Here is a 25,300-nt window from a genome sequence, read left to right on the forward strand (position 1 = left end):
TCCATTACGGGGGTGTGTACGTGTGTGCACATCTGTGCGTGTTTTGGACTCCACTGATGTTTCATGTTGCAATCTTGTAAAACCTATCCTGCCTTTGAATCAAGTCAAAGCTCTATCATGAAAGGCCATTTTTAGTATGATAGAACTCTAGAGGGCCAAGAAGCCAACCACTGAGGTTGTTTTGAAACTAATGGTCCACCACCTAATGGGAAATGTTCATATAAGTTTTATTACCAGCTTTTAGATCCCACTGATCATACTTAACCTGAATTTGAAGTAAAGTTGAAGAAAAACATTTATTTATATTTTTATTTTGGCCGTGCCATGGGGCTTGCGGGATCCTAGTTCCCCGACCAGGAATTGAACCCATGCCCCCTGCAACAGTGCAGAGTCTTAACCACTGGACCGGCAAGGAAGTCCCACTCACCACTTACTATTAAACCATAAAAATTTCAAGAACTTTAAAGTTTTCTTTTCTTTAGTAAAAATAATACACACTTTTAAATCTGAATATGCCAATACACTGTGCTGTGCACACTGCTGTTTATCAAAGTTATTTCTTTAAGTAAATTGGGTAGATGGACACTCATAAATTTTCTTATTTCTTGACGTAACGCCTTTATTTACTTATCTATGATAGCAAATTTCTAGTTTTATAAGTTATGTACTTTTCTTGGGCTTCCCTGGTGGCGCAGTGGTTGGGAGTCCGCCTGCCGATGCAGGGGACATGGGTTCGTGCCCCGGTCCGGGAGGATCCCACATGCTGCAGAGCAGCTGGGCCCATGAACCATGGCCGCTAAGCCTGCGCGTCCGGAGCCTGTGTTCCGCAACGGGAGAGGCCACGACAGTGAGAGGCCCGCGTACCGCAAAAAAAAAAAAAAAAAAATTTATTCTAATAGATATAAAAATTTTAATGATTCATTTCTGAACATTTAGTTTGCATTTATCAGCCATGTTACTGAATTCTTTTTCAGTTGATCCTTTTGGGAATATTTTTCTGAAGAGAGAATAATACTAGCCAACAACTATATACTTATTCTGTTTGTTATTGGAAACACCTCTAATGATTGCTCATCTTACTGCACTAAGAACCCCCAAAATAATGTTAAATAAAGTAACAGTGGGCATTCTTGTCTTGTTCTTGCTCTAGTGGACATTTCTTCAGTATTTCACTGGTAAGTGTGCTAGTGTCTCTTGGTTTCAGATAGCTATTCTTTTATCATATTAAAGGATTATGCAAGCACATTATAAAAGAAAAAAATGAACTAAAAGGATATACACAACATTCATGTTATGGGTTGTCACTGGAGAGTAGTGGTCAAAGGAGATTATAACTAACTTTTATAAATATGCCCTAATGTTACCAATTTTAAAATCAATTGAGTAGAAATATAGGTTCTTGTTATTATTTAAATATTTTAGAATAAAAATAAATTATTCTATTCTTAGTGTAATAAAAGCTTTGAGTGAAATAGTTGAACTTTATCAAAAATTTTTGTGATCAGTAGAGATAAGCATATCGTTTTCCTCCTGTTTTTTTGACTTATCAATGTACTAATGTGTTATTATTTATAGTTTCCTTAATATAATACTTAGATCTTGAAAGAATTCCTCTTGGTTATATTCTTTTAATATACTGAGAGATCTGACCTATCCAATGGGGAAAAAAGCAGTTCTAATCAGTATGTTAAAATAACTATATAGCTATAGTAATATAGTTATCTATAACTATATAGATAACTGCTCTAGAAAAAAACATGGAAGTAAATATATCAAAATATTATCAGTAGTTACCACAGGGTGGAAAGATCAAGTGTGACTTAAATTTTTCTACTTTACACCACTTTATATTTTCCAGAGGAAATATGTATTGTTTTTGAAATCAGAAAAAAATATAATAATGACTTGTTGAATTTAATCTGCAAGTACTTTATACAGACTTTCTACAACTATATTCATTAAGCGAGATAGGAAAAATTTCAATTTTCTTTTTGCACTATCTTTGTCAGCTCTCAGTTATCAAGATTTTATAAAATAAATGAGTGTACTTTCTTTTTCTCTACAGTGTGTGATATAGCATTATAATTATTTGCTTCTTCAAACAATTAATGAAACTGTCCATAAGAATCACTGGGGGACTTCCCTAGTGGTCCAGCGGTAAAGAATCCACCTTTCAATGCAGGGGACACGGGTTTGATTCCTGGTAAGGGAACTAAGATCTCACATGCCACAGAGCAACTAAGCCCACATGCCACGACTACTGAGCTCATGCGCCTCAACAAGAGAGCCCATGTGCCACAAACTACAGAGCCCATGCACCCTGGAGCCTGCGCGCCACAACTAGAGAGAGAAAACCCGCTGCCACAACTAGAGAGAGGCCTATGCACCACAATGAAGAGCCCGTGTGCTGCAACAAAGGATAGCACATGCCTCAACAAAGATCCCGTGTGCTGCAACTAAGACCCGACACAGCCAAAAAAAGAAAAAGAAAAACAAAAAACAACTCACTGGGCTTAGATACATTTTAACATTTCGACCATGCCTGTTAGTCTATATGGGATTTTCATGTCTTGAGTCACTTTAGTAAATTATATTTCCCTAGAAAATTACCTATTTAATCAGGAATTTATTAATAAAGGTGTAAAAGTATGCAGTGGACAAAGGAGAATATTTTCAACTTCATACCATATACAAAAGTTAACTCGAAAAGAATCATTGACCTAAATGTAAAACCTAAAAAGATAAAACATCTTGAAGGAAAAACAAAAATATCTTTCTGACCCTGGGTTGAACAAAGATTTCTTAGAAGATAAGGAACACTAACCAAAAAAGAAAAAAATGGACTTCATCGATTAAAAACGTCTGCTAATAAGACAAACCACAGGCTGGGAAAAAAACATTTGTGTAGTAACACTTATAAAGAACTTGTATGTGGACCATGTAAAAAACTCTCACGGGCTTCCCTGGTGGCACAGTGGCTGAGAGTCCGCCTGCCGATGCAGGGGACACGGGTTCGTGCCCCGGTCCGGGAAGATCCCACATGCTGTGGAGCGGCTGGGCCCGTGAGCCATGGCCGCTGAGCCTGCGCGTCCGGAGCCTGTGCTCCGCAGCGGGAGAGGCCACAGCAGTGAGAGGCCCGCATACCGTAAAAAAACAAAAAAACTCTCACAACTCAATAATAAGAAAATAAGCCAATTTTTAAAAAGATCAAGATCTGAACAGACATTTCATCAGAGAAAAGATATGCATGGCAAATAAACACATGAAAAGTTACTCAATATTATTAGTCATGAGGAAACTGCATATTAAAACCACAATGAGATACTGCTATACACCTATTAGAATGGCCAAAATCCAAAACACTGACAGCATCAAATGCTGGAGCAACAGGAGCTCTCATTCATTGCTGATGGGAACACCAAATAGTACAGCCACTCAGGAAGACAATCTGGCAGTTTCTTAAAACACTAAACATACACTTACCATACATTCCAACTGTACCCTTGGTATTTACCCAAATAATTGAAAACTTATATCCACACAAAACCTACACACAGATGTTTATAGCAACTTTATTCATAACTGCCATAATTTGGAAGCAACCAAGATGCTCTTCAGTAGGTAAAGGATAAATAAGCCATGATACATCCAAACAATGGAATATTTTTCAGTGCTAAAAAGAAAAGGGCTATCAAGCCACGAAAAGAGGAACCTTAAATGCATACTACTAGGTGACAGAAGTCAATCTGAAAAAGCTACGTATGGGGGCTTCCCTGGTAGCGCAGCGGTTGAGAGTCTGCCTGCCGATACAAGGGACACGGGTTCGTGCCCCAGTCTGGGAAGATCCCACATGCCGCGGAGCGGCTGGGCCCATGAGCCATGGCCGCTGAGCTTGCGTGTCCGGAGTCCGTGCTCCGCAACGGGAGAGGCCACAACAGTGAGAGGCCCACGTGTAAAAAAAACAAAACAAAAAAAACCGCTACGTATGAAAAAGCTACTGTATGATTCCAACTTTATGACATTATGGAAAATTAAACTTAAAAGCTTTTGCACAGCAAAGGAAACCATAAACAAGACAAAAAGACAACCCTCAGGATGGGAGAAAATATTTGCAAATGAAACAACAGACAAAGGATTAATCTCCAAAATAAACAAACAGCTCATGGAGCTCAATATCAAAAAACCAAACAATCCAATTTAAAAATGGGAGGAAGACCTAAATAGACATTTCACCAAGGAAGACATACAGATGGCCAAGAGGCACATGAAAAGATGCTCAACATCACTAATTATTAGAGAAATGCAAATCAAAACTACAATGAGGTATCACTTCACACTGGTCAGAATGGCCATTATCAAAAAATCTAGAAACAATAAATGCTGGAAAGGGTGTGGTGAAAAGGGAACCCTCCTGCACTGTTGGTGGGAATGTAAATTGATAGAACCACTATGGAAAACAGTATGGAGGTTCCTTAAAAAACTAAAAATAGAACTACCGTATGACCCAGCAATCCCACTACTGGGTACATACCCTGAGAAAACCATAATTCAAAAAGAGACATGTAGGGCTTCCCTGGTGGCACAGTGGTTAAGAATCTGCCGGCCAATGCAGGGGACACGGGTTCGAGCCCTGCCTGGTCCGGGAAGATCCCACATGCTGTGGAGCAACTAAGTCCGTGTGCCACAGCTACTGAGCCTGCGCTCTAGAGACCGTGAGCCACAACTACTGAGCCCGCGTGCCTAGAGCCAGTGCTCCGCAGAAAGAGAAGCCACTGCAATGAGAATCCTGTGCACCACAACGAAGAGTAGCCCCCACTCGCCGCAACTAGAGAAAGCTTGTGCATAGCAATGAAGACCCAACACAGCCAAAAATCAATAAATAAATAAATTTAAAAAAAAGAGAGACATGTACCACAATGTACATTGCAGCACTATTTTCAATAGCCAGGACATGGAACCAACCTAAATGTTCATCGACAGATGAATGGATAAAGATGTGGCACATACATACAACAGAATATTACTCAGCCATAAAAAGAAACGAAATTGAGTTATTTGTAGTGAGGTGGATGGACCTAGAGTCTGTCATACAGAGTGAAGTAAGTCAGAAAGAGAAAAACAAATACCGTATGCTAACACATATATATGGAATCTAAAAAAAAAAAAAAATGGTACTGATGAACCTAGTTGCAGGGCAGGAATAAAGAGGTAGACATATAAAATGGACTTGAGGACATGGGGTGGGAGGGGGAAGCTGGGGCGAAGTGAGAGTAGCATCAACATATATACACTACCGAATGTAGAATAGTTGGCTGGTGGAAAGCAGCAGCACAGCACAGGGAGATCGGCTCGGTGCTTTGCGATGACCTAGAGGGGTGGGATAGGGAGGATGGGAGGGAGACTCAAGAGGGAGGGGATATGGGGACATCTGTATGCATATGGCTGATTCGCTTTGTTGTGCAACAGAAACTAACACAGTACTGTGAAGCAATTATACTCTAATAAAGATCTACTAAAAAATAAAACCAAAAAAAATATGAAAAAAAAGCCATGAAAGGAATGAACTACTGATACATGCAACAACATGTATGAATCTTGACAGCTTTATGCTAAGTGAAAAACCAGACTAAAGGCTACATATTGGGGCTTCCCTGGTGGCGCAGTGGTTGAGAGTCCGCCTGCTGATGCAGGGAACATGGGTTCGTGCCCCAGTCCGGGAAGATCCCACATGCCGCGGAGTGGCTGGGCCCGTGAGCCATGGCCGCTGAGCCTGAGTGTCCGGAGCCTGTGCTCTGCAGCGGGAGAGGCCACAACAGTGAGAGGCCTGTGTACCGCAAAAAAAAAAAAAAAGAAAAAAGAAAAAAGAAAGGCTACATATTGTATAATTCTGACTACAAAAGGTAAGCAGGGAAATTTTGGTATGGAAGGAAGTACTCTTCATCTTGATTGTGGTGGTAGTTACATGATTTTACGTGTTTGTCAAAAAAAAGAACTATTATATACTTAAAAAGGGTAAATTTTATTGTATATAAATTGTATCTCAATTAACCTGACTTATTTTTTTAAAAAAGGAATTCTAAGGAGCACCTTGTAACTGCTTAACACAGACCAAAAGCTCCATAAGAACAGTGATTACATCTTACTAGTGATCATAATTAATAACAATATTACAGCTACTGTATGTTCACTATGTGGTTACAATGCTAAGCACATTATAAGTACTAATTCATTTAATTCTTTTTAATAAAAATTTATTTATTTATTTATTTTTGGCTGCGTCAGGTCTTCATTGCTGCATGCGGGCTTTAGTTGTGGCGAGCAGGGGCTACTCTTCGTTGCGGTGTGTTCTCATTGCGGTGGCTTCTCTTGTTATGGAGCACGGGCTTTAGGTGTGTAGGCTTCAGTAGTTGTGGCTCGCGGGCTCTAGAGCACAGGCTCAGTATTTGTGGCACACAGGCTTAGGTGCTCCGCAGCACGTGGGATCTTCCCAGACCAGGGCTCAAACCCGTATCCCCTGCATGGCAGGCACATTCTTTTTTTTTTCCTTTTTAAAATTTTATTTATTTATTTATTTATGGCTGCATTGGGTCTTTGTTGTTGGGTCTTCGTTGCTGCATGTGGGCTTTCTCTAGTTGAGGTGAGCGGGGGCTACTCTTCGTTGTGGTGCATGGGCTTCTCATTGCGGTGGCTTCTCTTGTTGCAGAGCTCAGGTTCTAGGCATGCGGGCTTCAGTAGTTGTGGCATGCGGGCTCTAGAGTGCAGGCTCAGTAGTTGTGGTGCACGGGCTTAGTTGCTCCACGGCCTGTGGGATTTCCTGGACAAGGGCTCGAACCCGTGTCCCTTGCATTTGCAGGCCGATTCTCAACCGCTGTGCCACCAGGGAAGTCCCAAGCAGGCAGATTCTTAACCAGTGTGCCACCAGGGAAGTCCCCATTTAATTTTTATAGCAACCTTGTGGGAAAGGTAAAATTCATATCCGTACTTTAGGGATAAACTTAAGATTAGAGAGTAACTGTCTTGCCCAAAAGGACACAGCCACGAAGTGGCAGAACTGGGATCTGAAACCAAGTTTGCTTACTCCAGAGCCTGAGGGCTTAACTGTTAGGATATACTGCTTTGTTGATTTTGCTTAGTGTTTAGTGAACAAATGAATGGATGAGGAACAAGTCAACTATGATGGAGTTTGGTAGGGTAGGCTGAATCTATTGACAGTTCATAGGAAGAATAAAACATATATATATTTAAAAGGACACGTTATTAAGTAGAGATGTAAAGTGGTAATTTTAGGTGTAGCAGGTAAGCTGTGAATGTAGAATGACCATGATAGTCTTTAATACCCTTTAACAATACCCTTTTATTCTTTTACCTCCTTTAAGAAATAATTTTACATATTTTAATTTTTGACACTGAGGAATACAAAGAAGGAACTAAAACACCCATAACCCTACAATCCAGATAAAATCCTTTTTTACATTTAAAAAACCAAAAGTAATATATGTATATAGATGAAAATGCAAACCACACAGGAAGATACAAAATGATAAGTGAAAACCTTCTATCCTTCCTTTTTTTTTTTTTTTTTCTTTTTTTTGCCGTGCTGCGCAGCTACTGGGTATCTTACTTAGTTCTCTGACCAGGGATTGAACTCAGGCCTATGGTAGCAAAAGCTCAGAGTCCTAACCACTGGGCAACCAGGGAATTCCCACTATCCCTCCCTTTTAATTTTCATTCTTATAATCATTGCCTATGTAGTGTCCAAGACACATTTAAAAATATATATATATATTTATTTATTTTGGCTGTGCTGGGTCTTAGTTGCGGCATGCATGCAGGATCTAGTTCCCTGACCAGGGCTTGAACCCCAGCCCCCTGCATTGGGAGCGTGAGTCTTAACCCCTGGACCACCAGGGAAATCCCTGTCCAAGACCCACTGATGAAGGGCTCAGTATGCAGAAATAAATTCAGATGGAAAATCATCTACACATTTAGTCCACCCATCATACTTTCTATGATTTTCTAGGGAGTAAGTAGCAATCAGAAGTGATGAACAGTGGTGAGACGATATGGGAGATGGTCCAGAATGTCAGCATCACTACTTTTCAGGCTTGCATGACTACAAAGATGGCTCATCTTTTCCTATTGACAGAAAAAAATAATTATAGAGCATCTGTGTTATTAAAGTTCATAGTGTTCTACTATAACTTTCATGGTGTTCTATGCACTCTATTTCCCTTAAGATTGTTAATTGTATCTTAGGCAGAAAATTTAAAACCACTATAAGAAATACATACAAATATTGCCTACTATTGAGCAGTAGGATATAACAGTAAAAAGATCTTGCCCTTCATAAGTTATACTCTTATCAGAAAATAAGATGACAGAAGATATTTAATATACATATAATAATGCTATATTAAATTTCTATTGAACACCACAGGGAAAAAAATAGAAGTAACATCATTTTTGGCATTGTTTAATTCCAGAGGAATTTATCTCCTACACCTTAAGAATCTCAAAACTAATTAAGTTCATATTTTGCCTTCATTCTTAAAGAGAAGGGAGGGAAGGGCTGTGTTATTAGCATATTTTGAGCTTCAAGTACTAATAACATGATAACATCACAAAAAATTTTCCCGTGAACTTAAGTGAAATGCATTAGTCTTGAGCATGGTTCCTTAACAAATGTCCTTGAAAGGTTAGGAAAATCCCCTTTAAAACATAATAATGATTTATAAATTCAGATTCAGAATAGGAAAAAAACAATTGACTTTATTTGTTTAGGATATGGTTTCTGTTTTCCACTCAACAAACTGATTCTCATATTTCCTATGTGATACAAATTCTAATCTAAAGGTGATATTACCTTGTTTAATCTGTTTAATCTGTTCCCAGAATACCATGCATATGAATAAAGCCTTTGCACCTAGCTTGAAATTCAGGCTTCACAACAACAATCTATCTCATTAAATAATTATTTCATCAAACACAACCAAAAACTTTTTTTTCAACAAACTGTGCTCTCTTCTGTGGAAGAGAGGGTATATAGAAACTTAATGAAGTTGTTAGAAAATTTAAAACATTTTGAGAAGGCAATTTAGTATATACAGATCCTCTCCTACCCCAAAAAACCTTTTAGAAGAAGTTTCATATGCCAGGGTTTCAGTCCCTTTTCCTGGGTGTGCTACAGAGAGAATGGCTGTTAACCCATAAACATTTGAGAAGGGAGGAAGAAAGCAGAAGCAGGAATAAGCCATTTTTAAAAGTAGCAGGGTATGAAGCATCACAGTAGCTTAAAATGTATACGTATTTTCTCTGGACCCTGTCTTCCCCCAGCACTTATGTACAGTGTGGCCCTTACTTTAAAAAAGAAAACTAGTAGCTTATACCAATATAAATTAACAATGAATACTTTCACTGTATTCTACCAGGTCCCTTTGAAAGGAAAGGGAATAAAATAAGGAGAATCAGGGTAAAAGCTGTTTGATTCCTTTACCACCTTCCCCACTCCATGACCTTGAATGTCTGTCCCATACCAACCCTGGCAGAATTCTGGAGGCCTGTTTTCTGGAAGGGATAAAACAAATGGTCTCTGGACTGGGGGACTCAAAAGGCGGTTGAGCATGAAAAACTGAGGGGAATTGAGTGAACATAATGAATACTGAATGCAGCAACCCTCCCAGTCTTCATCACCCTTTACCATCCAGTGATGAGAAGACTCCGCCCCTTGAACCCTGATACTGGTAACAGACATGTTCCTCAACAATAGGAACAAGAAGCTCACACTATAGTAAGGCCCAAAGGCAACCAGCCTATGCATTTAAAGCTTCTAATTTAAAGCTCACCACTCTTAATCACAAGCAGACAGCTAATTATTACTAGACTTCAGAGGAAAACTCTTACATAAGAGAGATCAAAACAAACAAAGGAAAACAACTTTGGGGGAAAAGAGCCTATGCAGGGCAAAGTAAATCTGTTGAAACAATAAAGAATATTATGAAAGAAATATTCAGAGAATAAAAAAGACCTCCTAGGGACTTCCCTGGCGGTCCAGTGGTTAAGACTTCGCCTTCCAATGCAGGGGGTGTGGGTTCGATCCCTGGTCAGGGAGCTAAGATCAGAAGTGGCCTTGAGGCTAAAAAACCAAAACATAAAGCAGAAGCAATATTGTAACAAATTCAATAAAGACTTTAAAAATGGTCCACATCAAAAAAAAATCTTAAAAAAAAAAGAACTCCTAGAAATTAAAAAACATAATAGTAGAAAAGAATTTTTTTTTTTTGCCGTACGCGGGCCTCTCACTGTTGTGGCCTCTCCCGTTGCGGAGCTCAGGCTCCGGACGCGCAGGCTCAGTGGCCATGGTTCACAGGCCCAGCCGCTCCGCGGCATGTGGGATCTTCCCAGACTGGGGCATGAACCCGTGGCCCCTGCATGGGCAGGCGGACTCTCAACCACCGCGCCACCAGGGAAGCCCGAAAAGAAAAATTTAATAGAATATAAAGATAAAGAAATCTTTCAGGAGGTAGAGCTAAAGAAAAAAAGAGATGAAAATTAGAGAACTATTTCAGGAGTCCATCATCAAGCAGCTATTGGCAATCAAGAGAGAAGAAGCGGGAGCTCCCTGGTGGTCCAGTGGTTAGGAATCCACCTTCCAAAGCAGGGGACGCAGGTTTGTCCCTGGTCAGGGAACTAAGATCCCACATGCTGTGGGGCAACTAAGCCCAAGCGCCACAAATAAGACCTGACGGAGCCATAAATAAATAAATAAATAAATAAATATTTTAAAAAAAAGAAAGAAAGCAGAAGACATGGGATTTAGGAAACAAAAGAGCCAACACAGGAGAGAAGCAGAGTTCCCAGGTGAATAAGAATACCCCAGGATGACAGCTGTGTACCACACACAGGGAGACACCTGTCCATATTGGAGCAATGTGACTCAACAGACATACTGAAGGCTATTGTCACCAAGATCTCTGCTGCCATTTACTCTCTTTTTAAAGATAAGAAGATAGTGCCCAGGTGAGCTCATCTTGACTAAATGCTGGTGAATTTCTTCTCAAAATACTGAGCTGCCTAATGAGCTCAGAACACTCATTTCACCCACAGAAGTGTTCTTTAATTTATTCCTAAAAGCTTCAGGTAGGTCATGATCAACTTAGGAGAGACCACAGAGCAGCTCACTCTCTCTGACCATACTTCTGCCAAGTGTCCAAGATTGAAGCCCTGCCCAAAACAATTTCCAGGACTAAGTCTTGACTCTGTCCATGACTTCCACAGAAGAGACTCTGAAAATTAGGAAACTGAAGCAGGTATGGTCCACTGATGTCTGGGTATCCCCCAAGATCCTTTCAGGACCCAAGAGGTACAATGATATACTTAATAATACTAAAGAATTAGTTGCCTTTTTCATCATGTTGACACTGGTACTAAGGGTACAAAAGCAATGGTGAGCAAAACTGCTGGCACCTTCACACATATCAAGGCAGTAGCACCAAACTGTAGTAGGACGCATAATCTTCACCACTACATAATTACAGTTAAAAATAATGCCAATTTAAGAATATCCTTGATAAAGCCGTAAAAACTATTATTAGTTTTAATGAATCTCAAGCCCTCTATGTGTCTTTTTACTATTTTGCATGATGAAATGGTAAGTACAATGGTTACCTTCAGTTAAGGCACCTGTGTAGTTGAGTTGCAAGCTGAACTGGCCAGTTTGTTTCATGAAGTACTGCTTTTACTGGAAAGACTGAATGACAAACTATTTTGTTCAAGCTTAGATATTTCACAGATATTTTCTCAAAAATGAATGGAGCCTGTCACTACAAATAAAACTGACAGTACTTGTTGCCAGTGATATATGTCAAGCTTTCAAGAGAAAATTCTAATTTTGGAAAACATATCCACTAGAGTGAGCCTGCCAACTTCCCAATATTTAAAGACTTTTCTGGTGAGATCAGTGGTGGCATTAACAAATGTGATTTTAGAATATTATATAATAAAATGTGTAAACATCTGTCCATGTAAGAAAGGTCCTAGAGGCCTTAGGTCTGTCCCACTAGAATGTGATGGGTAAAAATCTCTCACTTTAATTTTCAGAATGCAACAAATAATTCTTTTCCAATGTATCTACATAACTGTTAGTTAACCTAACTGTAACAAAATTCTCAACCATCTTCCAGGGGCTCCATCTTCTTAGAAACAAATTCATTTTACATTCAGAATTCTTTTCCTTTTCAAATGGCACTGAGTGGACCATAACTCAATAAACCAGATTCTTATCATATGTATGTTTTGTGAGCAATTAAAAAAAAAAACCCTACAAACTATTATGCATAAAATAAGCTACAAGGATATATTGTACAACACAGGGAATATAACCAAATTAAATTAAAAAAATAAAAATAAAGTATAAGGGCTTCCCTGGTGGCGCAGTGGTTAAGAATCCGCCCGCCAGTGCAGAGGACACGGGTTCGAGCCCTGGTCTGGGAAGATCCCACATGCCGCGGAGCAACTAAGCCTGTGCGCCACAACTACTGAGCCTGCGCTCTAGAGCCCAAGAGCCACAACTACTGAGCCCGCCGTGCTGCAACTACTGCAGCCCGCGCGCCTAGAGCCCATGCTCCGCAACAAGAGAAGCCACCGCAATGAGAAGCCTGCGCACCGCAACAAAGAGCAGCCCCCGCTCACAGCAACTAGAGAAAGCCCGCGCGCAGCAACAAAGACCCAATGCAGCCAAAATAATAAATAAATAAATAAAAGTATAAGAGGAAAAAATCCTCTCACTAGCACAGAAGACAAACATTTTCTCATACTAGTGATCAAAAGCACATATTAATTTATATTTCAACTGACTACTAGCCAACTGTAACTTCCATAGCAACTTTCCCTTTGGTATTCTCTAGTAAATTTAAATTATATTTAAATTTAATTTAAGTTGATTTAATTAGCTTAATAATAAGTTTAATTAATTAGATTAAATTCCATTTAAGTTATGTTTAAGTTAGGTGAGGTAAGGAGGTCACTCAGCAGAAAAAAAAATGTTTCCCATAAAAGCCTTTGGAGTTGTCGTACGTTACACTAGTTTATCATACGAACATGTTCTTTAGGATTTGTCACCAAGCAACTATATCAACTCGATTCACCAAATTGTTCATAAATAACGCCCTTAAGAATTAATTTGTAAAGAAACTGCAAATTTATGAATAAAGTACTGACTGCCCTCTAGTGTTCAAAATAAGGATTTCACTGATGAGCTAGATGCAAGGTACACTACAGGGTGAAAAAAGCCAAACTCCTAAAGAAGCCATTTAGGGTCATTAAAATCAGAGGAGAAATTCTTATCTGGCAAGGTTTTCAACAACAGTCTTTTCAAAGCAAGACAACAAGCTATTAATCTGAGCTATCTGGTTACTTACTTGTACCAGGTGCCCAAAGAGCCTAATTTCAGTCATCTACAGTAACTGTGTGTGAGTAGAATATAAACTTGGAACCTTTTTTACACTACTACTTCAAGTTACACTGCCATAAAATGAGATTCAGACTTTTCCCCATTTGGTGAAGAAGCACAAAGTGCTCGAATCAAAACCTGCCTCTTGAAAAAAAAAAAAAAAAACAAAAAACCTGCCTCTTGGGCTTCCCTGGTGGCCTAGTGGTTGAGAGTCCACCTGCCGATGGGGACACGGGTTCGTGCCCCAGTCTGGGAAGACCCCACATGCCGCGGAGCGGCTGGGCCCGTGAGCCATGGCCGCTGAGCCTGCGCGTCAGGAGCCTGTGCTCCACAACGGGAGAGGCCACAACTGTGAGAGGCCCGCGTACCGCAAAAAAAAAAACAAAAAAAAAACCTGCCTCTTGGGACTTCCATGGTGGCGCAGTGGTTAAGAACCCACCCGCCAATGCAGGGGACACGACTTTGATCCCTGGTCCGGGAAGATCCCACATGCCGCGGAGCAACTAAGCCCATGCACCACAACTACTGAAGCCTGCGTGCCTGGAGCCCTTGCTCCACAAGAGAAGCCACCACAGTGAGAAGCCCAGCGCACTGCAACAAAGAGTAGCCCCCCTGCTCACCACAACTAGAGAAAGCCCGCGCGCAGCAACGAAGACCCAACGCAGCCAAAAAATAATAATAATAAATAAATAAAATAAAAGTACCTATCTTTTTAAAAAACAAAAACAAAAACAAAACCTGCCTCTAGCATAATGAGGTTATTAACAAGGAAAACTTTCTCTGGTTGCTTTTTTTTTTGCTGATGCATATAAAGTGGGAAGTACGTCCTAACTAGTCTTCCAAGTGTATAATATGTGGGTTTGTTTTTTTTTTGGCTGTTACGCTTTTAATTGTGGGAGGTACAATATGCATCAATGTACAAGAATGTTTTACATACTCATTAGCATAGTGATTAATGTAAATTTAAGGATATACAATGTGTTAAACCTAAAAAACTACAAAGTTTCCTGCAACTTAAGATAATGGAAAGGCTCCTTCTTAAGTTTTTACACACCACCTTTACTTTTAAAATTCTAAATCGTATCGGGGGGAACTAAAAAGTAATAGAAGGCTTGTTTCAGCTGTGGTTCAACAATTCTAATGAAGCTGTACAGCAATGACACTGGAATTGTGAATTTTTCCCCCAAAGGGCTTTCTAGATGACCACAGGAAAAATTTTTAAAAGTATTTCCAATAACATGTAGGCAAGGTGAGTAGCTTAATAGTTTAAAAGGCTGGGGACTTCCCTGGTGGCGCAGTGGTTAGGAATCCGCCTGCCAATGCAGCAGACACGGGTTCAATCCCTGGCCTGGGAAGATCCCACATGCTGCAGAGCAACTAAGCCCGTGCACCGTGACTACTGAAGCCCACGTGCCTAGAGCCTGTGCTCCGCAACAAGAGAAGCCACCGCAATGAGAAGCCTATGCACTGCAACTAGCCCCCACTCACCGCAACTAGAGAAAGCCTGTGCACAGCAATGAAGACCCAACGCACCCAAAAATAAATAAATAAATAAATAAATAAATAAATAAATAAATAAAATGCTGTGGATTCAGAACACAATGATAAAAAATAAAATAAAAGCCTGGAAAGCAGCTAAGATGTCTCATCTTAGAGAATTTTAAAATATGGTAGAAATACCATTTCTCTCCTACAGAGAAACTTTTTAAAGCACGGATATAACTCTACAGATACTAAAGAAACATCAATAATTTTCAAAAAGCTTCAATAAACACCCCAAGGCACAAGTGTTCAAAATGGCCTACTAACTATCTCAGACCGTATCTCTCTGTGAAATTGCAGTCAATAGGAAAACAGAGTTCAATACACAGTGACTGACTTTTTAGTCAAAAAGGTAGATACAAAACCTTTGTGTATCTAGATTTATACTCCCTTAACCATGTTGTTACAGAATTTAAAACTTATTATTTTAACTTGCCAACTGGTTCTTTGCTGTATTTGAAGTAACTAACATTCTAGAGCATTAGGTCTCAAAGTGTGGTCTAGGAACTACTAGAGATGACGCATAGCAATGTCAGAATTACTTTTTATATTACAAAAGTGCTATTTGCCTTTTCACTCTCATTAGCTCCAATCAGTCAATTCTCCAGAGTCTACAGGGTATGTGATAACAAAACAGATTAAATGCAGAAGCAGATATGTGAATCCAGCTGTCTTCTATTAAACCAGACATTAAAGAGATTTGCAAAATGTAAAACAATGCCACTCTTTTTGTTACTCTTTTTTATTTGGGGAGTTATTTTTCATTAAAAAATTTTATTTATGTAACATATAATGGGTTTATTAATGTTATTTTGAAATGAATTAATATCTTTAAATGTCTATTTTAATTTGTAATATAGTAAATATCAATAGATATAAATCATACAAACAAAGCTCTTTGGGGCCCTCAATTATACTTCAGAGTATAAAGGGATCCTGAGGCCAAAAAGTTTGAGAACTGATAAACTAGAGAGCTTAGCACACTAAACATGAAAAAAATCAATTTATTCTCAAAGCTTTAATGGAGGTAAGGATAAAACACAAATATCATTTACTAAGAAAAATGTAGGTGATACTCACCAAATGGATCTTCCATGCCACTATTAACCAGTTTAGGGAGGTGGTATATAGTTTCTAAAAAGAGAAAAAAGTAAATGATATACTTAAAACATAAAATCCATCACCTTTTATATTTCTTAAAAAATAAACCCAATTCAGTAATACTGATTATAGTTTAAAACTAGAACATTATAGAAATGTACAACTTATTAAGTGAGAACATTGCCAACTGGGATTTATTTTAAGGGGGTTGAGGTACAGATATAAGTTCCCTTTCCAATCTCCATCTTGAATTTACTGGAGTGTAAGGAAAAAAGCAAGTTAAAAAATTTTTTTTTTATTTTTTAGGGAGGGGGGACAAAGGGAAAAAGGGAGGGGTGGGGAAGGGGAGAGGGAAGAAGGGAGGGAAGGAGAGAGAGCAGCAAAAAGCCAAATTTTTATGCAAAAAAACCCCCAAACAAACAAAACTCACAAAACTCACATAAACATCTGGGAAAGCATATGAGGATATCATAGAATGAAGGAATTGGTTTTGCCTGAGGAAAGTAGAAAGTAGTTCAGTAAGTTAAGAATGCTCAAGTATTAAAATAAAACAAAAAAATTTTGAAAAAAGTCGAATAAGTATAGATATTCAACCTCCCTCACCCTTAATCAAAACAAGGATCGAATCTGCCCAATCTTGCTTTTTTATCTCTTTCATAGTTTTGATCCCAAGGGCACTCCTTAGTTAACAATTTGAATACTAAACTCCAATTCAGAGTCTGCTTTTCAGAGAATATAACCTACTAACAGTGGGGGCTGGCAGTGATCTGAGAAAATTAGGACTGTGAAGGGGTTTTGGAGTTGAATCCTCACAGACTAGATAGCACTGAGGACCCCACTGGTGGTGGTAGGTAACCAGATAATCCCTGGCACAAGGTGCTGGTACAATTCTTAAACTTTCACTAGTGGTGAATAATGATGATCTATCTATGGACAGAATGATCTAGTTGATTGGATTGATGAGGTACTTGAAGAGTAAGGGGGAAATAACTATAATGACAATGGAATTCAACGGCTATTACTAAACTTAACTGATGCGCTAGAAGAAGATAACAAAAAGCTAAGAGTGATCAACAGTCAACTGAAAGTCAAATGTGGGGAATTCCCTGGCAGTCCAGCGGTCAGGACTCCATGCTTTCACTGGCAAGGGCCGGGGTTCAATCCCTGGTTGGGAACTAAAATCCCACAAGCTGTGTGGCACAGCCTAAATAAATAAGTAAATAAGCATCAATAAGTAATTTTTAAAAAGTCAAATATGAACACCCCAGGGCCTCCTGGTAATTCATAAAGAGGCTCTTTTCTGTGGCAGCAGGAGGAGAGAAAAAGCTGGAGACCAGGCCCAAGAGTTAATCAACAGAGTAGCCGAGCACCAAGGAAGGTTAACTCTCAGCCAAGGGAGGTATGCTATGCCACGTCAGGCCCCTGACTGGGAAAGAACGAGACCCTCATACATGCGATGGAGACAAGTGAGTTGATGCCCCTCCAATATCTTGAATGCAATAGGGCCCTTGAAACTGCGAAACTGGCTCACCATCTCTGTAAGAGCTAGCACTCTTCCCGCACTTGAAGATGATGCAGAGGCCTCCCCACCCTGCTCAATAAACAATGTCCCCTCAGGATCTGCCACCTCCATGCCTCCTAACTTGTAGTAGGTCAGGGCATAACCCAGCCCAGATATTTTGTGCCTGATAAGGTCACAAAGAAATTATAACCCAAGGGAGCTGCAAGACTTAGCCAGCATGTACTGGCAGGGGCTAAGTGAGAGCAAATGTGAATTCTGAGGGTGCTTGAACATCAGAACCAGAACATAAAGTTACTGATCACTCTCCAGAGATACAGGATTTAACACCCTGGCAAAAACCTCAGAATATGGTATGAACTTATCACTAGGATGGTTCCTAAAAGCTGGAAAAGTCATGGCCCATGATAAGTAGCAATGACAAAACAGCAGTGGCAGACAGGGGAGGAAGGGATTAAAAGGCTCACTTAGTGAAGTTGGCTTGCTGAAGTGGTCAGAAAAAAGTATTACGTTCCTTGAAATGGCTGGGAGGATACTATAAGGAATGTGCTGGTGAGAGGGGCACCAGCATCATTAAGAAGTTTAAAAGCTGTTCTCCACAGAGAATTTGTTATAAAACTAATGCCACTGGGACTTCCCTGGTGGTGCAGTGATTAAGAATCCGCCTGCCAATGCAGGGGACACGGCTTCGATCCCTGGTCTGGGAAGATCCCACATGCCACAGAGCAACTAAGCCCGTGCGCCACAGCTGCTGAGCCTGTGCTCTGTAGCCCCCGAGCCACAACTACTGAGCCCGCGTGCCACAACTACTGAAGCCCACGCACCTAGAGCCCATGCTCTGCAACGAGAGAAGCCACTGCAATGAGAAGCCAGTGTACCGTAATGAAGAGCAGCCCCCGCTCGCCGCAACTGGAGAAAGCCCGCGCGCAGCAATGAAGACCCAACACAACCAAAAAAAGAAAAAGATGTATAAAACAAAAAAACCCCCTAATGCCACTGATAGCAACGGTGATGATAGGACCCTAAAACAAAGGAGACCAGGCCATGGTACTTAATGATTGAAGCCAGATGGAGACACTTACTATAAAGATCAGCAAAGTCAGAGTGGCAGTCAAAGGAATCCGACTCACAGATTTGCAGAGATAGTTAATAAAGCATGGTGTATTTATGAAGCAAAATAGACAAGCAGCTAATAAGAGCACTTCTCCATCTGTAACATCAAAAGAAATCAGGGATGGAAGATCTGGATGCTGAGGTCAGTCCCCTCAATAAAAAAATATCAGAATCCATGCCCAGTGTCTGAAATGAGCCAGTTTCAGATGCTGACCCCTTTGACTGAAGGAGGCCAGGTACCCAAGAGAAAAGAACCTGCAACACCAAAGCAAGTATAACAATTCCCTGAGAAACCTATGGCCTAAGAGACCCATATACTATAGGTCTTACGGACTCCATACTCAGAAGGTCCCTGCACTTGAAGTTTAATGCTCTGCAGTCACTGTCTTAAAATTCTTAATAATTTTATCTATGAATTTCTGCTCCATAAGTGAAATCTGAGGGGGAAAATGAAGCATGTGCTGGGGGCTTGAAGCCTCAGCTCACACACAGTCCACCTCTTCCTGTCTTCCCAGGAGCGGCCTCTTGGCCACTCCCTCTGGTCCCAGCTGGCCATCCTTTCCCTGCCTGGGCTAGGAGTGCCACGTACTTTTGGTGGGCAATTTCTCTCGCCCATTCTCAATCCAGGTGTAATCAGCATGCAAATTATGTAGTCAGCTCTGTCTACGGTCATTTACTCAGGTAACAGTAAACTGCGTAAACGGGAATGCTAACATTTTAAGGATAGGTTGACATTGACACCTGGAGTCTGGAAGTATAATCATGGACTTATGAGGACCAGGAAATAAACTGAGCCCTGGCCAAGGTCCAGTTCACGATGGGCCCACTGGGTGTGTGAACCATCCTGGTGGTCACTTCCCTGGACCCTGAATGTATAATTGAAACAGACATACCTGGAAGTTAGTGAGTCCTTGGCCTATGGGATAGGAGTTATACTGGAGAAGGCCAAGTGGAAGGAAGCCTCTAAAGGTGGGTGCCCCATCCCACCTTCCAAGATAATAAACACAAAAGAAAACAATATTGTATTCTGGGGGCAAGGGAGGGGAGATGGCAGAAATTAGTGCTACACCCCCAGAGGATGCAGGATTTAGCAGTGTGGTCCCGGCAGAAACCAGATAAATCCTGGAGGAAGGTAGATTACCACAAACTCAATCTAATAGTAGCCACAACTGCAGCTGCCATGCCAGATGTGGTATCTTTGCTAGAGCCAATTAACACAGCCCCAGGAGCATAGTACACTGTCAGAGATCGAAGGAATAAGTTCTTTTTCTCTTATCCCGTCAAGAAAGTAGGATCAGCAACAATTCACATTCACATGGAATGGATTATAGCATACTTTTACAGGACCATGTCAATTTTGCCACTGTCTCATGTAATATAGTCTTATGATAATATAGACTTCTTGTAGAATATCACACTGACCTACTATATTAATAACATCATGCTAATTGGGCCAGATGAACAGGAGGTGGATAGCACACTGAAGGCCTTGACGGAACACATGGACTCCAGAGGGTGAAAGATAAATGCTACAGAGATTCAGGCACCCATTCATCAGTAAAATTTTTATAGGCCCAGTAGTCAGGGGCTTGATAAAACATGCCATTCAAGTAAAGGCATCCAAGTAACCAACTGCATCTTGCACCTCCCACCATTAAGAGGGAAGCATGACACCCAAGAATACTGTTCTGGCTTTTATATCAGGTGACACAAAAAGTTACCAGTTTCCAAAACAGTAAAGGACTCTGCAGGTCTGGATGGTGAGGCAAACAATCTGGCAAATGCTATGGTATTATGGCAAGCCCCAGTGGGAGAATCACTATGCAGACCCCTGGGATCTGGAGCAAGGCCATTCCATTTTCAGTGGAAAATTGTATGCCTTCTGCAAAACAACTCCTGGCATGCTACTGGGTCCTAGCATATACAGAACACCTGATGATGTGACACCAAGTGACCATTTATCCAGAATCACCCACCATGACCTAGGTTCTATGAGATACCAAGTCATAGGGTTGGGTGGACCCAGCAATAATTCAGCATTAAGATGAAGGTGATACATCCGGTATCTAGCACAAGTAGGACCAGAAGTCACGAGCATGAGCAGATAGCCCAAACCCTCATATCATCTACCATTGTTGCAAAGTGCCCCTTCATTAGCATATACCTTTGGCCATACTGGGGGGCCCTCACAGCCAGCTGACAAAGGAAAAACCCTCACCTTCTTCACAGATGGCTGTCACTGGGTCCAAGTCAAAAATGGACAGTGGTTGCACCACAGCCTCACTCGGGGTTGGCACTGAAGGACAGTGCCCAATGGGCAGAGCTTCAGGCAGACTGTCTACTTTGTGCAGACAAAGAATTGGTTTGAGGTTAAAATATATGTGGACTCACAGGTAAATGTCCTGATGTGCTGGTCAGGGGGCATAAAAGGAGAATGATTAGAAAATTAGGGGGAGAAAAAAAGAAAATTAGGGGAAGGAGGTCTTAAGGTAGAGGCACGTGGGAGGATACAAGAATAGACACATTTGAAGATCTTCATATCACATGTTAACAGTCATCAGAGAACATCTACCATGAAAAAAGCACAAAACAACCAAGTAGACAATGACTCAACCAGTTTACATCAGCCATCTTTTGTCATGGCCTCCCCAGTGCTAGAAAAATGAGCACCTGAAAGAAGGTGGTCATGTGGCAGAGATATACTCTATGCATAGACAACAGTATGAAGTCCTACTTACCAAGTATGCTCTAGCTACTGATGCCACCAAGAGCCCGAAGGGCCAGCAACAGAGACAAACACAAAGCTTCCAGTATGACATCTTTCAAGGAAACCAACCAGCCTTTGGATGGCAAGCTGACTGTATTTGGCCCCTTCCACCCTGAAAAGGTGAACAATTTATTCTGAAAGAAACAGGGGGACTTCCCTGGTGGTCCAGCTGTTAAGGCTCCATGCTCCCAATGCAGATGGCCCGGGTTTGATCCCTGGTCAGGGAACTAGATCCCTCATGCTGCAACGAAGATCCTGCATGCTGTAACTAAGACCTGGAGCAGCCAAATAAATTAATTAATTAAAAAAAAAAAAAAGAAAGAAATAGGGACATATTCTGGCTGTACATTTGCCTTTCCTGCCCTCAGGGCTGCAGTGAACAGTACATGAGAGTTAAGGAAATGTTTAATCTACCAGTAAGCATCATCCTACATAACATCATTTCATGACAAGGGACCCACTCTGTAGTAAAGTAAGTGCAAGAGAGGGCCCAGGACCATGGGATCTACTGGTGGTATATATACAACACCACCTAGTATCTGCTAACCTAAAAGAGCACTGGAATGGCCTGATGAAGGCACAGCTGAAGCACCAACTCAATGACGTATTTTATGACAAAAGAGTACCATCTTCCAGGGTGCAATATATACACCAAATCAAAGACCTTTATATGCTAGTGGTCTTCAAAACAGGAAAAATACATGGATGTGAGAAATGGGGCAGGGGGGTGATGGGTAGAAATAGCATACCCTGTTTATTATCAATCCCAAAGACCCACCTGGGGAATTTTTGTTTCCTATCTCTGCAACTCTGGGTTCTGCAGAGTTAAAGATCTTGGTCACCAAAAAAGGAACACTTCCACAGGAGACAAGAGTCCCAAGAGGCTATAAGCTACAGCTGTCACCTGGGCATTGTGGAGTCCTCGTATCCAGGGATCATCAGGCAAGAAGAGGAACTATCATCTTGGTAGGGGTAACTAATCCTCATTATCAGAAAGAGGGTTGCTATTCCGCACCACAATGAAAATATATTTAAAATTCAGATGATCCACTTTGGTGCCTACTGGTATTCTCCTTCCCAATTCTGACAGTACAGTAAACAGACAAGTTGGAAACTCTAACCTGAGAAAAGCATGGTAACCAGTGGTTCAGATCCCTCAGGAATGAGGGTTTAGGTCATACCACTAAGTAAAGCCATTGAGACTGGCAGAGATGGTAGCTGAGGGCAAGGGGAATCTGAAATGGAGAGTGGAAAGAGGTAACAATTATTAGTTGTAACCCTGAGACCAACCAGTTGCAGCAGCAGGAGACAAAGTACTAATCTTCCTCTTCTAAGTATTCCCCAGGAAGAGAGGCCCTCCAGCTACTCTCTCAACATATATAAAGAAGTAGATGAGACGAATGAAAATGATGCAAAATACCAAAACGTATGGGATGCAGCTAAAGCAGTGCTTAGAGGGAAATTTATAGCTGTAAATACTACATTAAAAAAGAAGGAACATCTGAAATCAACAACACAATAGTTTACTGTAAGATAATAGAAGAAAAACAAAATAAATCAAAAGGAAGGAAATAATAAGGATTAGAGTGGAAATTAATGAAATAGAAAATACAAAAATGAACTCAAGGGCTTCCCTGGTGGCACAGTGGTTGAGAGTCCGCCTGCCGATGCAGGGGACGCGGGTTCGTGCCCCCGTCCGGGAAGATTCCACATGCCACGGAGCGGCTAGGCCCGTGAGCCATGGCCGCTGAGCCTGCGCGTCTGGAGCCTGTGCTCCGCAACGGGAGAGGCCACAGTGGTGCGAGGCCTGCGTACCGGAAAAAAAAAAAAAAAAAAATTAACTCAAAATAGGACTTCCCTGGTGATCCAGTGGTTAAGACTCCACACTTCCACTGCAGGGGGCACGGGTTTGATCCCTGGTCAGGGAACTAAGATCCCACATGCTGCAGGGTGTGGCCAAAAAATAAAGTAAATAAAATTTAATTTAATTTAAAAGGTACTTTGAAAAAACTAACTCAAAATAGATAAAAGATCTAAATGTAGGAGCTAAAACTAGAAAGCTCTTAAAAGAAAACATAGGCATAAATTTATGACCTTGGATTAGGCAATGGTTTCTTAGTTATGACACCAAAAGAAAAAAATAGATAAACTTGACATTATCCAAATTAAAAACAGAAAATAACAAGTGTTAGGAGGATGTGGAGAAATTAGAACACTTGTGCATTAGTGGTGGGAATATAAAATGATGCAGCTGCTGGGAAAACAGAATAGTACTTCCTCAAAAAATTTTTAAATTAAAAACAATTACCATATGATTCATCAAGTCTACTCCTGGGTATATACCCCAAAGAATTGAAAGCAGGAAATCAAACAGATATTTGTACACCTATGTTCACAGCAGCATTATTGACAATAGCCAAAAGGTGGAAACAATCCAAATATCCATCAGTGGGTGAACAGGTAAATAAAATGTGGTATGTATTATTCAGCCTTAATAAGGAATGAAATTCTGACATATACTACAACATGGATGATTATGCTAACTGAAATAAGCCAGACACAAAAGGATAAATATTGTATGACTGCACTTCCATGAAGTACCCAGACTAGCCAAATTCATACAGGCAGAGAGTTCGATGGCGGTTGCCCGGGGTAGGGGGAGGAGTTGTTTAATGGGTAGAGTTTCAGTTTGGGAAGATAAAAAAGTTCTGTAAACGGATGGTAGTAACAGCTGCACAACAATGTGAATGTATTTAATGGCACTGAACTGTACCCTTAAAAAATGTTAAAATGGTAAACTTTATATTATGTATATTTTACTATAATTAAAAAAAAAAAAAGAAAATGCCTGAATCTTGGTAAGTACAGTGAGTTTTATGGCATTTTAACTTGCCTGATTCCCATCTCCCTCTCCTCCCCTAGCTTTCTGGCAGCCTTGAAAACCAAGAGCCTCACAACATTAGTTATTAAAACCAGCAGCCTAGCAACCACTGGAGGGGGCAGAACAAATTTGGAGCTCCCCAAAAACCCCATGCCCAGAGAACTGTTACTATCTGATCTGATTAGCACCAAGAAGTTCCATTCTCAGAGTTACTTTATTTGACCTGACTCAGAGCTTGTTGTGTGTGAACCACCTTATCCTTAGCACATTTTTCAAAAATAATCAGTGGCAACTGTTTAACATCCCAACTGCCTAAGGCAGTGATGATACCAGTTAGGGCTAACAGGACACTGACCAAAAAATTTGAATGTTCAGGAATGAGACGTCTATAAGGGGCTTTGAAAAGCTGACATATTCTTGGATATCTAGAAGGACACACGCATTTATGGGCTCAGGGAAAGTCTTAAGAAGGCCCTAATCTCTCACCTCTGGGTGACCTTGAGGTCTGTGCAAGCAGACAGTGATGGCTAAGGCAAAGTTGTAAATTGCCTGCAGGAACATTGATGGCATACTGCAATATACACAGAGTACCCTCGGCAAAGGCTAGAAAACTTATTGGTTCAAGGCATTTAAGGAAATTTCTGTCTAATCATTAGCTAACCACAACCAAGCAGGCACTTCAACGTCTGCACAAAACAAAGAATACAGGCTCTACAGATTTAGTCCAGGGAAGTCACTCAACAAACAGCAATGAGAAACCCACAGGAAGGAGGGGAATCTGATTTGCAGACTTGCCACATTATTTTATTTTATTTTAATTTTTAAAAAGATTTATTTATCATTTTATTTATTTTATTCTATTTATTTTTGGCTGTGTCGGGTCTTAGTTGCGGCACATGGGATCTTTCGTTGTGGTGCGCAGGCTTCTCT

General features: G+C 40.6%; 1 protein-coding gene across 8 annotated transcripts in view; it reads right to left on the reverse strand.

The window, feature by feature from the left end:
- Positions 1-25,300, reverse strand: part of PHACTR4 (phosphatase and actin regulator 4) — a 117,209-nt gene that overhangs the window by 60,202 nt on the left and 31,707 nt on the right. For 3 of the 8 annotated variants that reach the window (XM_033839605.2, XM_019938321.3, XM_033839627.2), the window contains exons 2-3: positions 16,530-16,584; positions 16,070-16,123 (exon numbers count right to left, since the gene is read on the reverse strand). In XM_033839605.2, the coding sequence (XP_033695496.1) occupies positions 16,070-16,123; positions 16,530-16,562 (87 nt within the window). In that variant the 5' untranslated portion in view covers positions 16,563-16,584. Of the gene's footprint in view, positions 1-8,003; positions 8,137-16,069; positions 16,124-16,529; positions 16,585-25,300 lie in introns of those variants that run through there. The other 5 variants (XM_033839680.2, XM_019938320.3, XM_033839638.2 and 2 more) reach the window with 3 other exon arrangements.

This window comes from Tursiops truncatus, chromosome 1 (genome assembly GCF_011762595.2).
Source record: "Tursiops truncatus isolate mTurTru1 chromosome 1, mTurTru1.mat.Y, whole genome shotgun sequence".
Lineage (NCBI taxonomy): Eukaryota > Metazoa > Chordata > Mammalia > Artiodactyla > Delphinidae > Tursiops > Tursiops truncatus.